This window comes from Artibeus jamaicensis, unplaced genomic scaffold, assembly GCF_021234435.1.
Source record: "Artibeus jamaicensis isolate MK-2021 breed Jamaican fruit bat unplaced genomic scaffold, CSHL_Jam_final contig_519, whole genome shotgun sequence".
Lineage (NCBI taxonomy): Eukaryota > Metazoa > Chordata > Mammalia > Chiroptera > Phyllostomidae > Artibeus > Artibeus jamaicensis.
Window position 1 is genome coordinate 26,378,290 of NW_026521871.1, and position 14,189 is coordinate 26,392,478.

General features: G+C 36.6%; 1 protein-coding gene across 3 annotated transcripts in view; it reads left to right on the top strand.

Moving 5' to 3' along the window:
* STAG1 (stromal antigen 1) overlaps positions 1 to 14,189 on the top strand; it is a 388,204-nt gene that overhangs the window by 264,705 nt on the left and 109,310 nt on the right. For all 3 annotated transcript variants that reach the window (XM_053669339.1, XM_053669338.1, XM_053669340.1), the window contains 2 exons: positions 4,832 to 4,930; positions 5,441 to 5,520. In XM_053669339.1, coding sequence (XP_053525314.1) covers positions 4,832 to 4,930; positions 5,441 to 5,520 — 179 coding nt within the window. The remainder of the gene's footprint in view (positions 1 to 4,831; positions 4,931 to 5,440; positions 5,521 to 14,189) is intronic.

Below are 14,189 nucleotides of genomic sequence, written 5' to 3' on the forward strand. Positions count from 1 at the left end.
AATATGCCTAGGGATGAGGGGGAAGAAAGGCCTGGCATATTCCCAAGAGGAAGAGTACCCCAAGGTCCATTCTTATGTACACAAGTGGAGGCCAGTCTTCCTACAAGACTGCCTTTCCTAGCGGTACATAACAGTGTCCCTCCCAAGACTACATTTTCTCTTAGGAAATAAAAATAAAGAGATACAAGGAAATTTTTGGAAATGATTAATAAGTTTACTGGCTTAATTTTAATAGTACCATGATATATGTATTTGTCCAAAGTCATCAAAGAGAAGGTTTTTTTTTTTCAATTATGTCTCAACAAAATGAAAAGAAAAAAAAAACCAAAACCACTTCTCTCTACTGCCTTCACCTCTGCCATATACAAATACACCTCTCCTTGACAAGACACCTGAATTTGGTTTATTTTAATTCTTTCAAAGTATTCCCACTGAATATCCATATCACATGTATGCATTTTTTTAAAGATTGTATTTATTTATTTTAGAGAAATGGGGAAGGGAGGGAGAAAGAGAGGGAGTGAAACATCAATGTGTGGTTGCCTCTAGCAAACCCCATACTGGGGATATGGTCTGCAACCCAGGCACGTGCTCTGACTGGGAATTAAACCAGCGATGCTTTGGTTCGAAGGCCCGTGCTAAATCCACTGAGCTACACCAGCCAGGGCTTTACATGTATGCATTTTAGTAACAATCAGCATTTTCTTCTGGAAAGCATCAATTTAAAAGTACAATTCATGCCCTGGCTGGTGTGGCTCAGTGGATTGATCGCTGGCCTATGAACCATTGCTGGTTTGATTCTCAGTCAGGTCACATGCCAGGTCCCTGGTTAGGGGCGTGGGAGAGGCAGCTAGCTAATGTTTCTCTGTCACCAATGTCTCTCTTCCTGCCTTTGTTCCTCCCTTCTCCTTTCTCTGAAAATAAAATCTTTTAAAAAGTAAAGTAAAATTAAACTCATTATGAAATTGTGCAGTTATGCTTCACAATACTTTTTATAGCTCTTAACTATTTTCTTCAAAGAAAAATGTCACAAAATATTTGCAAAATTGTTGATAGGTTAAAGAATCTCTGACAAATACTGCACAGCCCCCTCCCTCAACAAGTCACTTTACCTTTAGCTGTTTCTTTGTGGGGGGGGGGGTCCTGTTTTAATGTATTTTTAAAGTTACTCGTTGAAAAAATAATTATTTAGTAGTGACTATGTATTAGGCACTGTGCAAACAGCATTCAGATTCAAATAAAATTTTGTGTAATGGAAACACAAAGTATTCAGGTACTATAATAGAAATAATCATCAGAGGATAGGAGAACAATTACCAAAAAGGCAACTAGTGTTTTCATCTGATTAGGTTAGTTTACAGGGTGTTTTTTTTTTAAACACTTCTATGGGTAGTGCTTCAGTTATTTGTTAAGTGCCTATAATGTGGACGGGGCATGCTATAGGTGAAGAAACAGGATTTGGGAGGAGAGGCAGTTGATTGGGAATCATCACTAGACAAGGTGAAGATGAAACTTGATTAATGTCTTTGATCTACCTAAGATCAAATTTGCTGTATGAACTTGGATAGGTGAAGTTATGTCATCTTTTTTGGCCTTGCTTTGAAATATATAGCTGGAGACAATTAAGGAAACTACTTACATGCTATCTGAAGTCTGGGCTGGTTATTTTACACAGAGACAGCTGTCTATAGTCTTTTGTTCATCGATTGTTGCTCTCTTGTTGTTATGTAATACCTTTGTTGGTTTTCTACCTGTTTTTGCCTCCAGGAATACCATGTCCTGTGAGGCATCTCCATATATCCCCATGGGGCTACCCTTTAACCTTGTTGTCCATGGCAATTACAGGCTGGATAGAAGTAGATTTACAGTTGTGAATATGTGAAACACAGTTTATCTTCTATTATTTATTTATTATTGTATCACTTATTTGTATTGCAGCTGTAAACCTACTTTAGCCCACCCCTGGATTATCCCCCCCCCTTGCATCTATAGTTTGTTTTTACTGTTTTGTAACTTTGTCATCTCTTGGCTATTGGAAGCTAAATTTTGTTCATCTTCTACACTCGGCCCTTGCCTATGAAACACAGCCAATATGGAGCTTCTCAGTTATGCCCATGTCTCTATTACAAGTCTTTTTCTTATTGCATTGGTAAACAAAGTATTCTCTGGGCCCTCCTGAGAAACACACTCAACTTTTGGGTCTTCTGAATTTACATAATAGATTTTCTTTGGCCTGCTTACTTTCCTGTGTCTTTGAATTTCTTCCTTTATAATCTGGCACACAACTCTGGCATCAGTTGCATTTAATATGCACTATTGCTTTTTCCAAGAGCCAACCAGCAATATGTTGGACCATTTCCAGGTATTAACAGGGCCTTAAATGCGCAGTTAAGGGAGAGTGTACCCTATATCCAAAAACTCTCCTATTTTTTATTTCTGCTCTCTGATCCAATACCCTCAGCATCCAGTTGCTAGCATATTCTCCTGTTTTTCTTCTGGTTTAGATTGGCCCATTTCTTTAGCACTTACAGCATATAATCCTTCTCTTCCCTTAGCAGACAGAATACTTTCCATTTGGGCCATGCTGAGATTGACCTTAGTCTACTGGCCTCAAGGGGAGGTTCCTTTATATCATGAGGAGTCCTACAAGCATTGTCCTTAAGGTGCTTATTTCATTTGAGGCTTCTATATATATAGTTGGAAGTGGGAAGCACACTACCTCTAACAAGGAATATGAGCTTCATTTTTAGGCCCACGAGTTCATGGGAAACTTGGAGTTAAAGTTTCTCAGCTGCATCCACCAAGATATTCTTTAGACTTGCATCTCTTTCTTATATGGCTCTGGCTTTGGCATGAGAGACTTGTCTGGGATATAGACTCTCTTAAATTCTGCTACCTTGAAATTTGAGTCCTGGACCTGGTCTTCATTATGATGATCATCAGCTTTTTAGCTGCAAAGGATAAGTGTCTCTCTAAATGTTGCCAAAGAGGCAACATTTGCTTAAAATTTGTGATTAACTCGTCATTTTCTTTCTTTAGTATATCAGTGGTTCTTATCCATGCAGTTCTATAGTTTTTACTCACCCTGCTCCTTCAAATGCATATCCCCTTTCACCCCCAGGTAAATTAGAAAATGGCTGTTCTCCAGTAATTGGGTACTTCTCCATAATAATTCATCTTTCAAGTGCTGTAACTCCAGAATCCAACCAGTGACCAGCTTCCTAGGACCACCACTATAGGTACAAAGTGTTTGGCTCACATCCCTAGAAGACAAGCCCGAGTCAGAGATTTCTGTGCTAGCAGTACATTGAGGTTTGTACTCTGAGAAGCCTGTGAGAAAGTGAGGAAAATAGGATAAAGCAGGAAACACTAACTGAAATGTGATTTATAAGTCTTACCTTAACAAGATCTCATCAGGACCTTTGAAGAATCAATTGCACCTCTGAAGTTGTCCTGCCCTGAGGCAAGGAGGGTGTACATTTTTGTCCTACATCATTCCCCTGTGGCAATGGGCCTTACCCTGGAAGAGAGAAAGGGTGTGGATACGAGAGACAAAATGGAGCATAATGTCCCAGGAATCTCTATGCCTGATGGTTCTTTTCAGCCAGGGTCAGTTCTCTACAGAGGTATAGATATGAGCTATTAGTAATCAACACTGGAGGAAAGAGGAAGATAAACCTCCTGTATGGGGATCTAGAAGGGGATACAACAGCATCTACAACTGGTATCTCAGGTACCTCTTGTGTGCTATATATAGACTTTAACCAACAAACATCTAATTCAGTAGTATGCTAGAGCTACCTTGGTTCAGCTTGCAAGAGAGTAATTATGCACATCCCCTCTTGAATAATATCTCATTGATATACTGAAATTGGCCTCAGAGGGATTATTTACAACACAGAAATCTTCAAATGCAAAAATTGAGGGTCCCATCCCCAGAGCTAGCTGTTAAAACTTTTACCATCCCCAGCATTTAATCCTCATAACAACCTTATGAAGTTAATATCGTTTTCTAAATGAGGAAACCATTAGAGTGATTAACCATATTTTGCCATGTATAATGTGCACTTTTTGCCCAATTTTGGGGAAGGGGAAATGAGGGTATGCATTATACATGGGTATAATCCTTGTATAATGTACACAAAATGTGGGCACACATTATACACACAGCACATTATACATGGCAAAATATGGTAATACACTTGCTATCTCTCATGTAGCTGAGAAGCTATAGAATTGGAAATAATATCTGGTTTTGTCTGATTCTAAAACCTGTACTCCTATTGTTACAGCACATTGTTTCTTTTTGAAAATAGAAACTCCAGTACTCTTTGAATCTTTTTAAATTTAATCTTTATTGTATTTTTTCCCTTTACTTGAATCTTTTGAGAGTCGGCTAAATTTGTAGATGATTCTGAATGCACTTTGATCGCCTTTAAAATACAAAATGAGATATTTCTGCAGGATTATTCAGTAGTTACATCAATACAAATTGGAGTACCCTTGAAATTGAAATAATAGGTTACAAATTCTCTCAAAGTGCCACAGTATAAGGTGGATAATACTTCATGCTGAATCAGAGTTGGTAGATATTCGAAAGAGGTATAGGTTACTTTCAAATAACTAAGGGGTTTTGGTGCATTTTTAATTAATATAAGTGAAACACAGCTGATACAATTGTGAAGTTTCATCCTGTGTTGAATTACAATGTGAAGTAATGGAAAGATTAAGCTAAAAATTACATGAGTCTTCACAGAGACTTGACAATCTTTTTAGTCCTTTTGGCATGGAATTGATCACTTCTTTTGTGTTTTTATTTGTATTTATGTAGCAAGGAGAGGTCAGGCTGAAGTGCTTGAAAGCTCTACAGAGTTTGTATACCAATAGAGAATTATTCCCCAAATTGGAGCTATTCACAAACCGATTCAAGGTAAGCATCAAGAAAGCTCAGCTTATTTTATTTTTCACTTTAAAAATGCTAGTTGTGATTAGTTGAGCAAATGACGTAACCACAACCAGTGTTTAGTTCATATTCTTTACTGTGTATTTTTTAGATAAGCCTGTATTAAGTAGATGAATAAATCTCTGCTTTACAAAATATATTACCAAGATGAGTTTTTAATTTTTCCCTCTGACAGAAAGCCCCCTTGCTTAAAAACAAGATTTTCTTTGATACAGCTTTTTATAATTACATTAATTTTGCAAGTTAACATTTATTTGTTTCAGTATTAGGGAATGCAAGTCGATGAAAAAGATTTGAAATAATGAACATTTATTTTAAATACCTCCTTTGTGTGAGTAGGGCTGTGATAATATAGTTTCAAGTTTAAGGCTTCCAGTTATCTTGAGTCTTGCAGTGTACTTGCCAAAAAGATGTTTCCTTAGTTCTGTCCTGACTTATTTCTGCTTGTGGTTTATTTGATTTGTAATTTATTTTCAGGATCGCATTGTATCAATGACACTTGATAAGGAATATGATGTTGCTGTGGAAGCTATTCGATTGGTTACTCTGATACTTCAGTGAGTATAATTAAAATCTTCATTTAATCTGTTGGTATTATAATGTCCTTTTTCCAAACATTATTGATATACTTCACATATATTACCTGAATATAAAGGGTGGGGCAAAAGTAGGTTTAATCATACAAAATACATTTTTGTGTTTTATGTACTCATGACTATAAACCAACTTTTGCCCCCACCCTCTACTTATCGTTTTAGATTCTTCTTTACATTTTAAGTCTGGGTTTAAAACAAAATGTTTTCTGCTTTTCTCTTTGCTTTTTATGACTATCTCAGTTTCCTCCATATAAAATTTTTTTTATGCTCTGGCCAAGTAGCTCTGTTGATTAGAGCATTGTCCCAATGCACCATTGTTGCTGGTTTAATCCCTGGTCAGGGCACAGACAAGAATCAACCAATGAAGGTGTAAGTGGAACAATAAATCGACGTTTCTCCCCCCACCAGCACCTCCCTCTTTCTCTAAAAAATAATTAATAAACATTAAAAATATTTTTAAAGTTCTTTTATTAAGAAATTTTTCTTAATTTTTTTGTGTAAGAAATATTAATGAAGAAACTAGTCCAGAGGAAATATCAATGAAGAAACATACCTTTCGATTTTAAAAGAGAAAGAAATGTTCAAAAGGGATAAGTTTTTCAAATATGCTTTTTTTGGAATGGCATAGAAGTAGGAGAATGGAACTAAGGCATTTAAATAATGTGATTAATTTGATAGAGATTTTATATAGTAATAATTTTATTTATAGAACCTTGACCAAAAACTAGGAAGAATTTATGATCCTAAGTAGAGAAAATGTAGATCCTAGCAAAGTCATTACAGATCCTCTCCTCCCTACTTCATGATTCCACAGGCATTATGTACCAGTACTATCTATATTGCTCTCTGTTGTTATTTTGACCTTTTTCCTTTATTCTGTTTCTTATTGTGGCTTTATAATATAGTATGTATTTAAAATATAATCACCTCTTTTTGGGCGATTCCTTCTTTACCTTTCTTTTTAAAATGCACTTTGCTCCTTCTGGATTTCTTTTCCTTTATTACAAATTTTGAAAGTACAATTGTTTAGTTCCTCAAAAATATTGGCTAGGATTTTAAATATTGAAACTGTATTTAATTTTATGATAAATTTAGGAAAGAATTGTGGGTTTTTTCTTACAATTAGTCATTTGTGCATGAAAATGGTACATTTTTTAAATTCAAATTTTATTATATCTTTTATATAAGATTTAAATTTTTTCACGAACTATTGTGTATGCTTTATTAGGTTAATTACTATATACTTTTGTTCAGGTCAGATTCTGTGCATTCTCATGGTTTGTTAAATGTTGGGTTTACTGTATAGAATATTATAATATCATCTGCAAACAGTTTCAGTTTTGTCTTTTTTGTTTTATCCACTTGTGTCATTGCATTAGTCAGGAATTTGAGCACTATGAAAGTATTACTGAAAGCAAATGTTCCTTTTCTTTTTTGTTCTTTAGAAGGCATTTAAAGTACTTTGTTTCTGTGATTTCTGAGATATGTTTTTGATATATGATAAAAGTTCTTTTGTGTTCTGTTTTCTCAGATTTTTTTTTCATGTATTGCTGAGCCTGAATCTAACTGACAGATTTATCTAATGGTAAACAGCCCTTGCTTTTCTAGAATAAATCTTGTTTGAACATGATGTATTTGGTTTTATTGTCTTTTGCTTAAATACATACATTATATTTTAGATTTTCACATATGTGTTCATATGTAAAGCTGACAAAATTTTTTCTTGTTTATTATCCAGGTTTAAATCAAGTTTATTCTCTTTGTAAAATATGTTCAGTAGTTTCTTGCCTTTTCTCTGTTCTGAAAGAATTTTTTTCTGACTGAGATTAATTTTTTCTTGAAACTTTAGTAGAATTCTCCTGTTAAAGCCATGTCAGTCTTTAGTTATCTTTAAGGAAAAGCTCTTTTTTTACCATTTCGACTTCTTTGGTGATTACTTACCTAAATTACCTATCTTTTGCTAACTTTAGCTTTTATTAATCTTTTAAAAATATATCAATTTCATAAGTTCCACATTTATTATTTTACAATATATTACTTCATAAACTTTGATATTTCCTAATTGCTCTTATTTTTAATTATATTTTATTGATTATGCTATTACAGTTGTCCCAGTTTTTCCACCTTGAACCCCCCACATGGCAGCCTAACTCCCTCAGGCAATCCCCACACCATTGTTCACATCCATGGGTCATGCATATAAGTTCTTTGGATACAGCAATTCCTATAGTGAACTTTATGTCCCACAGCTATTAAGAAGGACGTACTTGTTTTTATTTCCCGTATTTCTTCACCCATTCCCCACACCATCTCCCATCTGGCAACCATAAAACATTCTTTGTATCCATGATTCTGTCTCTGTTCTTCTTGTTTACTTAGTTTGATTTTAGATTCAATTGTTGATACCTATGTATTTATTGACATTTTATTTACAGTTTATAGTTTTGATCTTCTTTTTCTTAAATATGTCCTTTTAACAATCCCTGTAATGATGGTTTGGTGATGATGGACACCTTTAGTTTTTTTTTTTTGTCTGGGAAGCTCTTTATCTGCCCTTTGATTTTAAATGATAGCTTTGCTGGGTACAGCAGTCTTGGATGTAGGTCCCTGTTTTTCATGCCTTTGAATATTTCTTGTGAATCCCTTCTAGCCTCCAAAGTTTCTTTAGAGAAATCAGCTAAAAGTCTTATGGGAACTCCCCTGTAGGTAACTAACTTATTTTCTTTTGCTGCCTTTAAGATTCTCTCTTTATCTTTAACCTTTGACACTTTAAAATGATATATTTTGGAGTGGGCCTCTTTGCATCCATCTTGTTTGGGACTCTCTGTGCTTCCTGGATTTGCATGTCTATTTCCTTCACCAAATTAGGGTTTTCTTTCATTATTTTTTCAAATAGATTTCTAATTTCTTGTTCTCTTTCTTCTCCTTCTGGCACCCCTGTGATGTGAATGTTGTACCTTGTGAAGTTTTCCCAGAGGCTGCTTATACTAGCCTCATTATTTTTGGATTTCTTTTCTTCTTGTTCTGAGTGGTTGTTTTTGTTTCCCTGTAAATTGTTCTTTATTTCAATTATTGAATCCTTTCTTCCTTACTGAATCTTTTTTATGCTGTTGAAGTCCTCACTATGTCCCTTGAACATCCTAATAACCAGTGTTTTCAACTCTGCATCAGATAGATTGCTTATCTATGTTTTGCTTAGGTCTTTTTCTAGAGGTTTGATCTGTTCTTTAATTTGGGCTGTGTTTCTTTGTTTCCTCATTTGCCGACCTCCCTGTGTCTGTTTCTATATATTTGGTAGAACTGCTATGGGTCCCTTCTTAGTAGTGTGGCCTAATGTAGTAGGTATCCTGTAAGGTACAGTGGCATAGCCTCCCCTATCACCCAAGCTGGATACTTAAGATGTGCCCTTCATGTGGACTAAGTACCCCTTCCTCTTCTACTTGAGCCTTATTGCTGTTGGCAGGCCAATGGGAGAGATATCCCTAGGCAGTTCAGCTGCAAGCATTGACTGTGACCACTGACTACCAGTCTTCACCCTCTGTGGGAGATCGGCTGTACAGTGGCAGGTAGAGGTGCTCTGACAAGGTGTATAGCTATCCACTGGTACACAGGCCCTGGGTTTTCCTTGCTGGTTGCAGGCCAAGGTCAGCCCCAACCTATGTTCTGCCCAGGGCCACCCTATATGACCTATAAAGCAATCTGAGATGGCTTGTACTGGCTGCTACTTGTGTTGGATTTGGAGATTCTTCTGTGACACCAAGCTGTGAATCTAGTCTCGCTGCTTCTGCAGCTGGGGGCTTACTGAGGCCAGCTGTTGCTTGTTTGAAAGTATTTGGGAAGTTGTGAAGTAGGAACCATGATCAGTCATATATATGGAAAAGCCACTCTTAATGACTGTAAATTGTGGGAGACAGAGCCTCAGGGGGTCTCCAGTACAGGGCAAACACTGTTAACCAGGTTGATGGAGTCTCAGGTATTGCACCTTCCTGCTGGCTCTGTGGCTGTGTTGGGGGAGGGTTCAGAAAAAGGACAATGGCCTCTGTCCACCTTTCTGTTAGGGAGAAAACTGTCCCCAAGCTCTCACCTTGATGTCAGACACTTCTGTTCCTCTCTATATGCCACTGATGTCTATCAATCTTCTACCGCATTGCTGGAGCTCAGAGTGAGTGTGTCTGATAAAGGTCATGTATGGGTTATTTAAGGGGAACTGCTTGGGACTCCGGAGGTTTCTTCCACCTATTCAATCTCCACTGGTTTTTGCAGGCAGAAGTTACGGTGATCTTTCTTTTTGTCAATGTAACCCTGTGCTGGGGGGGGTCTGGTGAGTGGCAGGGACACCTCGCTCCCGAGCTATTCTTTCTGAATTTTTATCCACCTCACATGGATATAGGACCAGGTCATTTCATATCTCCACCCCTCCTAACAGTCTGGATGGATATGATTTCTTTATTCTGTAGTTTTCAGACCTCCATTGAATTTGATTACTGACAGTTCTGAGTGGTGGTTGTTGTATATTTTAGTTGTGATTTTAACATGGTTGTGAGAGGAGGTTACCTGTGTTTATGTTACCATCATTACCCAGTTGCTCTTTTTAATACATTTTACTTCTACCCTCTTTTCATAATCATTCATGCCAGAAGTTTGTTCATTGTACTATTCTTTTCATAGGACTAGTGTTTTGGCTCATTTGTTTCCTGTTAATAATCATACTTAAAGTTCACTAATGTATATATCTTTAATTATCATACTGATCTAAGAAGTTGGACATAGAATATTTTCATAGACATTTAATGATTAATATTTTGATTACCTGTACAATTTTTATTTTAATCATAGATTTCAGTATTGTTTTGTCCTACCCAGACATACATATATCAATTTTTTAAAATTGTACTTTCTGTTTTATTGTATGACCTGGGAATGTATTCTGAGTGGTTGGGTTAATTTTCTAAGAACAACATATCCTTACAAGGTAGGGTAAAAGTAAGTTTACAGTTGTGAGTGGGCAAAATACAGTTTAGTCTTGTGTTACTTATTAAGCATTTTTATTTATCTGTCATTCAAATTATCTCTACCTTTGCTTATTTTTCTGTGTTTTCTAAGAGGAATGTGTGAAAGTCGCTAAGTACTATTAACTTAAAGTTGTTGCTTGGTATATTTCATAGTATATATTTTGGGACCTAGATGTTTGTGCTTTTTTACATCTTCTTATACTTTTCATCTTATTGTCACATACAGTTCTTTCTTGCCACTTATGATGAATTTTTCTGTTTCCAAACCTGTTATAAAATATTAGGCCCATTAGTTATATTTTATTTGGAAAATTGATAAGCTCATCAATTCCTTATCAATATCTTTCCTTGAACAAAAAATATCCTGACATTGCACCCACCTACTTGTTTCATTGAAATTGTCTAGAACAGTGATTTTCAACCTTTTTCAATAGAATAAATAATAAATGAAAAGGAAGTTACAAATAGAAACACCTGGTTTACTGTGGTTACAAAGCCAACCTTGTTTGGCGTGAGAAGGCCCAGAGTTGGCTCAGCACTTGGGAATTGGCTGACTGAATATACTGTGTTTCTGGTCAAGCAAAGCATTTACAAGGACACAAAAATTATCTAAGTTTTGGTTTGCTGATGCGGTACCCTGGGCAATAGCCGCTCCATCTTGGTTCAAGAAATGTATTTCAACACTCCCCATTTTTGCTTGTCCTCTTTACCAAAATTTTCGCCCTTTTTTATCTCAAGGCACATATAAACTAATTTCCTAAAATTCTGCTGCACATCAAAAAATGTTTATATTTTGCCATTCTTGAAAAAAAGATTAGGGCTGGCTAGGGTCAGGGTATTTGAGCTTATAATCTCATACAGATAGAAGAATCATCCTCGGCACAACCTATCTGCACCTGCACAGTAGGACACAAGACATGGTGGACAGAGTGACCCTCAGTCAACCAGCTTCAGGGAACGACCCACCAAAGAGAAAGACCCAGCATCCAGAGAACCAACATAAAAGGCATCTGAAGAGCATCTGGATCAGATGATCAAGGAGACTGTATCACTGAATCTCACAGAGTTGCTACCATAGAAGTTCACACCACAAAGTCAGCAAGTCAAAACAGATCAATTTAAGAAGCAGAAGCAAACAAGAAGAGTCACAAGTAATGGGAAGACAGAGAAACAACCCACAATCAGAAGGAAAGGAGGAATCCTGATCAAGTGCTAAATGAAACAGGCAAGTCGACTATTAGATGTTGGCTTCAAAACAGTGGTTATAAGGAAGCTCAATGTGCTCAGTGCTAATTACCAAAAACTACAGGGAAACTACAAGAAACCTACTGCAAAATATATCAGCATAAAAAAGGATATAGAAACAATCAACATAGGGCAAGAGGAAATGAAGAAGACAATTTCTGAATTGAACAACATAGTAGAAGGAATCAAAAGAAAGCTAGATGAAGCAGAGAATTGAATGCAATCAGCAAGCTGTAGGACAAGGTAGAAAAAAGTTTCAGAAAGATCAAGAAAAGGGAAAAAGATTTAAAAAGAACAAAGAGGTGTAAAGGCACAGGTGGCAAACACAAGGCCTGCTGGCCTAATCTGGCCCAGCACCTTGTTTCTACCTAGGAGTGGCACCAAGTTCTTGCTTAGCTGTTAAGGAGTAGTTACATTTATACAGTCCTGCAGTTATATTCAACCCTTTGAAGTCAACCACAAGGCTGATGTGGCCCTCAGTGAAAATGAGTTTGACAGGACAACATGCAATGTAATAATATCCATATTATAGGCATAACAGAAGGAGAAGAGGTGGAGCAAGGGATAGAAAATCCCTTGAAAAAAGAGATGTTAATCTCTTCCCTAATGATGTCAAACTTCTCTAATTTGATGAGATAAAAAGCCACATATGTCCAAGAAGCACAGAGGGTCCCAATCAAGAGGAACCCAAAGAGGCCCACTCCAACACACATCATTATTAGAATGACAAAATTCCAAGACAGAGAATCTTAAAGGCAGCAAGGGAGAAATGAGAAGTAACATACAAGGGAGCTCCAATAACGCTATCAGCTGACTTCTCAACAGAAACATTATAAGCCAGAAGGGAATGGCAAGATATATTCCAAGTAATGAACATCAAACACCCACAACCAAAACTACTCTGTCCAGCAAGGCTCTCAGTTAAAGTGGAAGGCAAAATAAGCTGCTTTTGTTCCCAGACAAAAGAAGGCTAAAAGAATATACCTCCACCAAACCAGCATTGCAAGACATGCTAAAGGGACTGCTTTAAGAAGAGGAAAAAAAAACCAGAGAAACACAGGCACAAAGGGAGGAAAATGGCAATGAGTAAGTACCTGTCATTAATAATCTTAAATGTAAATGTATTAAATGCCTCAATGAAAGACATAGGATAGCCCTGGTTTGTGTGGCTTGGTGGATTCAGTGCTGCCCTTTGAACCAAAGGGTCACCTGTTTAATTCCCAGTCAGAGCACATGCCTGGGTACTGGGCCAGGTCCCCAGTGGGGGACACATGAGAGGCAACCACACATCAGTGTTTCTCTCTCTTTCTCCCACCCTTCCCTTTTTTGTCTATAAATAAATAAATAGAATCTTTTTTTTAAGACATAGGATAGCTGAATAGATAAGAAAATATGATCCACACGTATGCTGCCTACAAAAGACACACCTCAGAACAAAAGACCGTCACAGACTCAAGGTGAAAGATTGGAAAAACATATTATGAGCAAAAGGACAGGGGGGAAAAAAGCCAGGGTAGCCAGTATTATATCCGAAAAAATAAATTTCAAGACAAAGGCCATAAAAAGAGACTCAGAAGGATTCTTAATATTCAAGGGAAGAATCTATCAAGAAAACATAAGTATTGGAAACATATATGCAGCCAACATAGAGGCATGCAGATACATAAGGACATTCTTGGAGGACTTCAAGAAAGCTATAGACAGGAACACACTTATGCTAGGGGATTTTAACACTCCACTGTCAACAATGAATAGATCTTCCTAACAAAATATAACCAAGGATATTGTTGAATTCAACAATGCTTTAGATTAAATGGACTTAATTGATTGATAGACAGAACCTTTAATCCCATACAAGCAAAATGCACGTTCCTACAAATGCACATGGAACATTTTTTTAAAAAGAGCACATGATAGGACACAAAACAAGTCTCAACAAATTCAAGATCATTTAAATTATATCAAGGATTTTGTCAGACCACAAGGGTCTGAAATTAGAAACCAACCTCAAGAAAAAAACTCAAAAACATTCAAATTCATGGAGCTTGAATAGCATGCTATTACACAATGAATGGGTTAAGAATTAGGGAAGAGTAACCCCTATTCTTCACAGACTGTTCCACAAAATCCAAGAAGAGGGAAGACTACCAAAATTTTTCATGAGGCCATCATCATCTTAATCCCAAAACCAGACAAAGGTACAACAAAGAAAGAAAACTACAGGCCAATATCACTGATGAACCTAGATGCTAAAATCCTCAACAAAATACTGGTAAACCCCATCCAGCAATACATCAAAAAGACCATATACCATGATCAAGTGGGATTCATCTCAGGGATGCAAGGATGGTACAATATTTGCAAATCAATAAA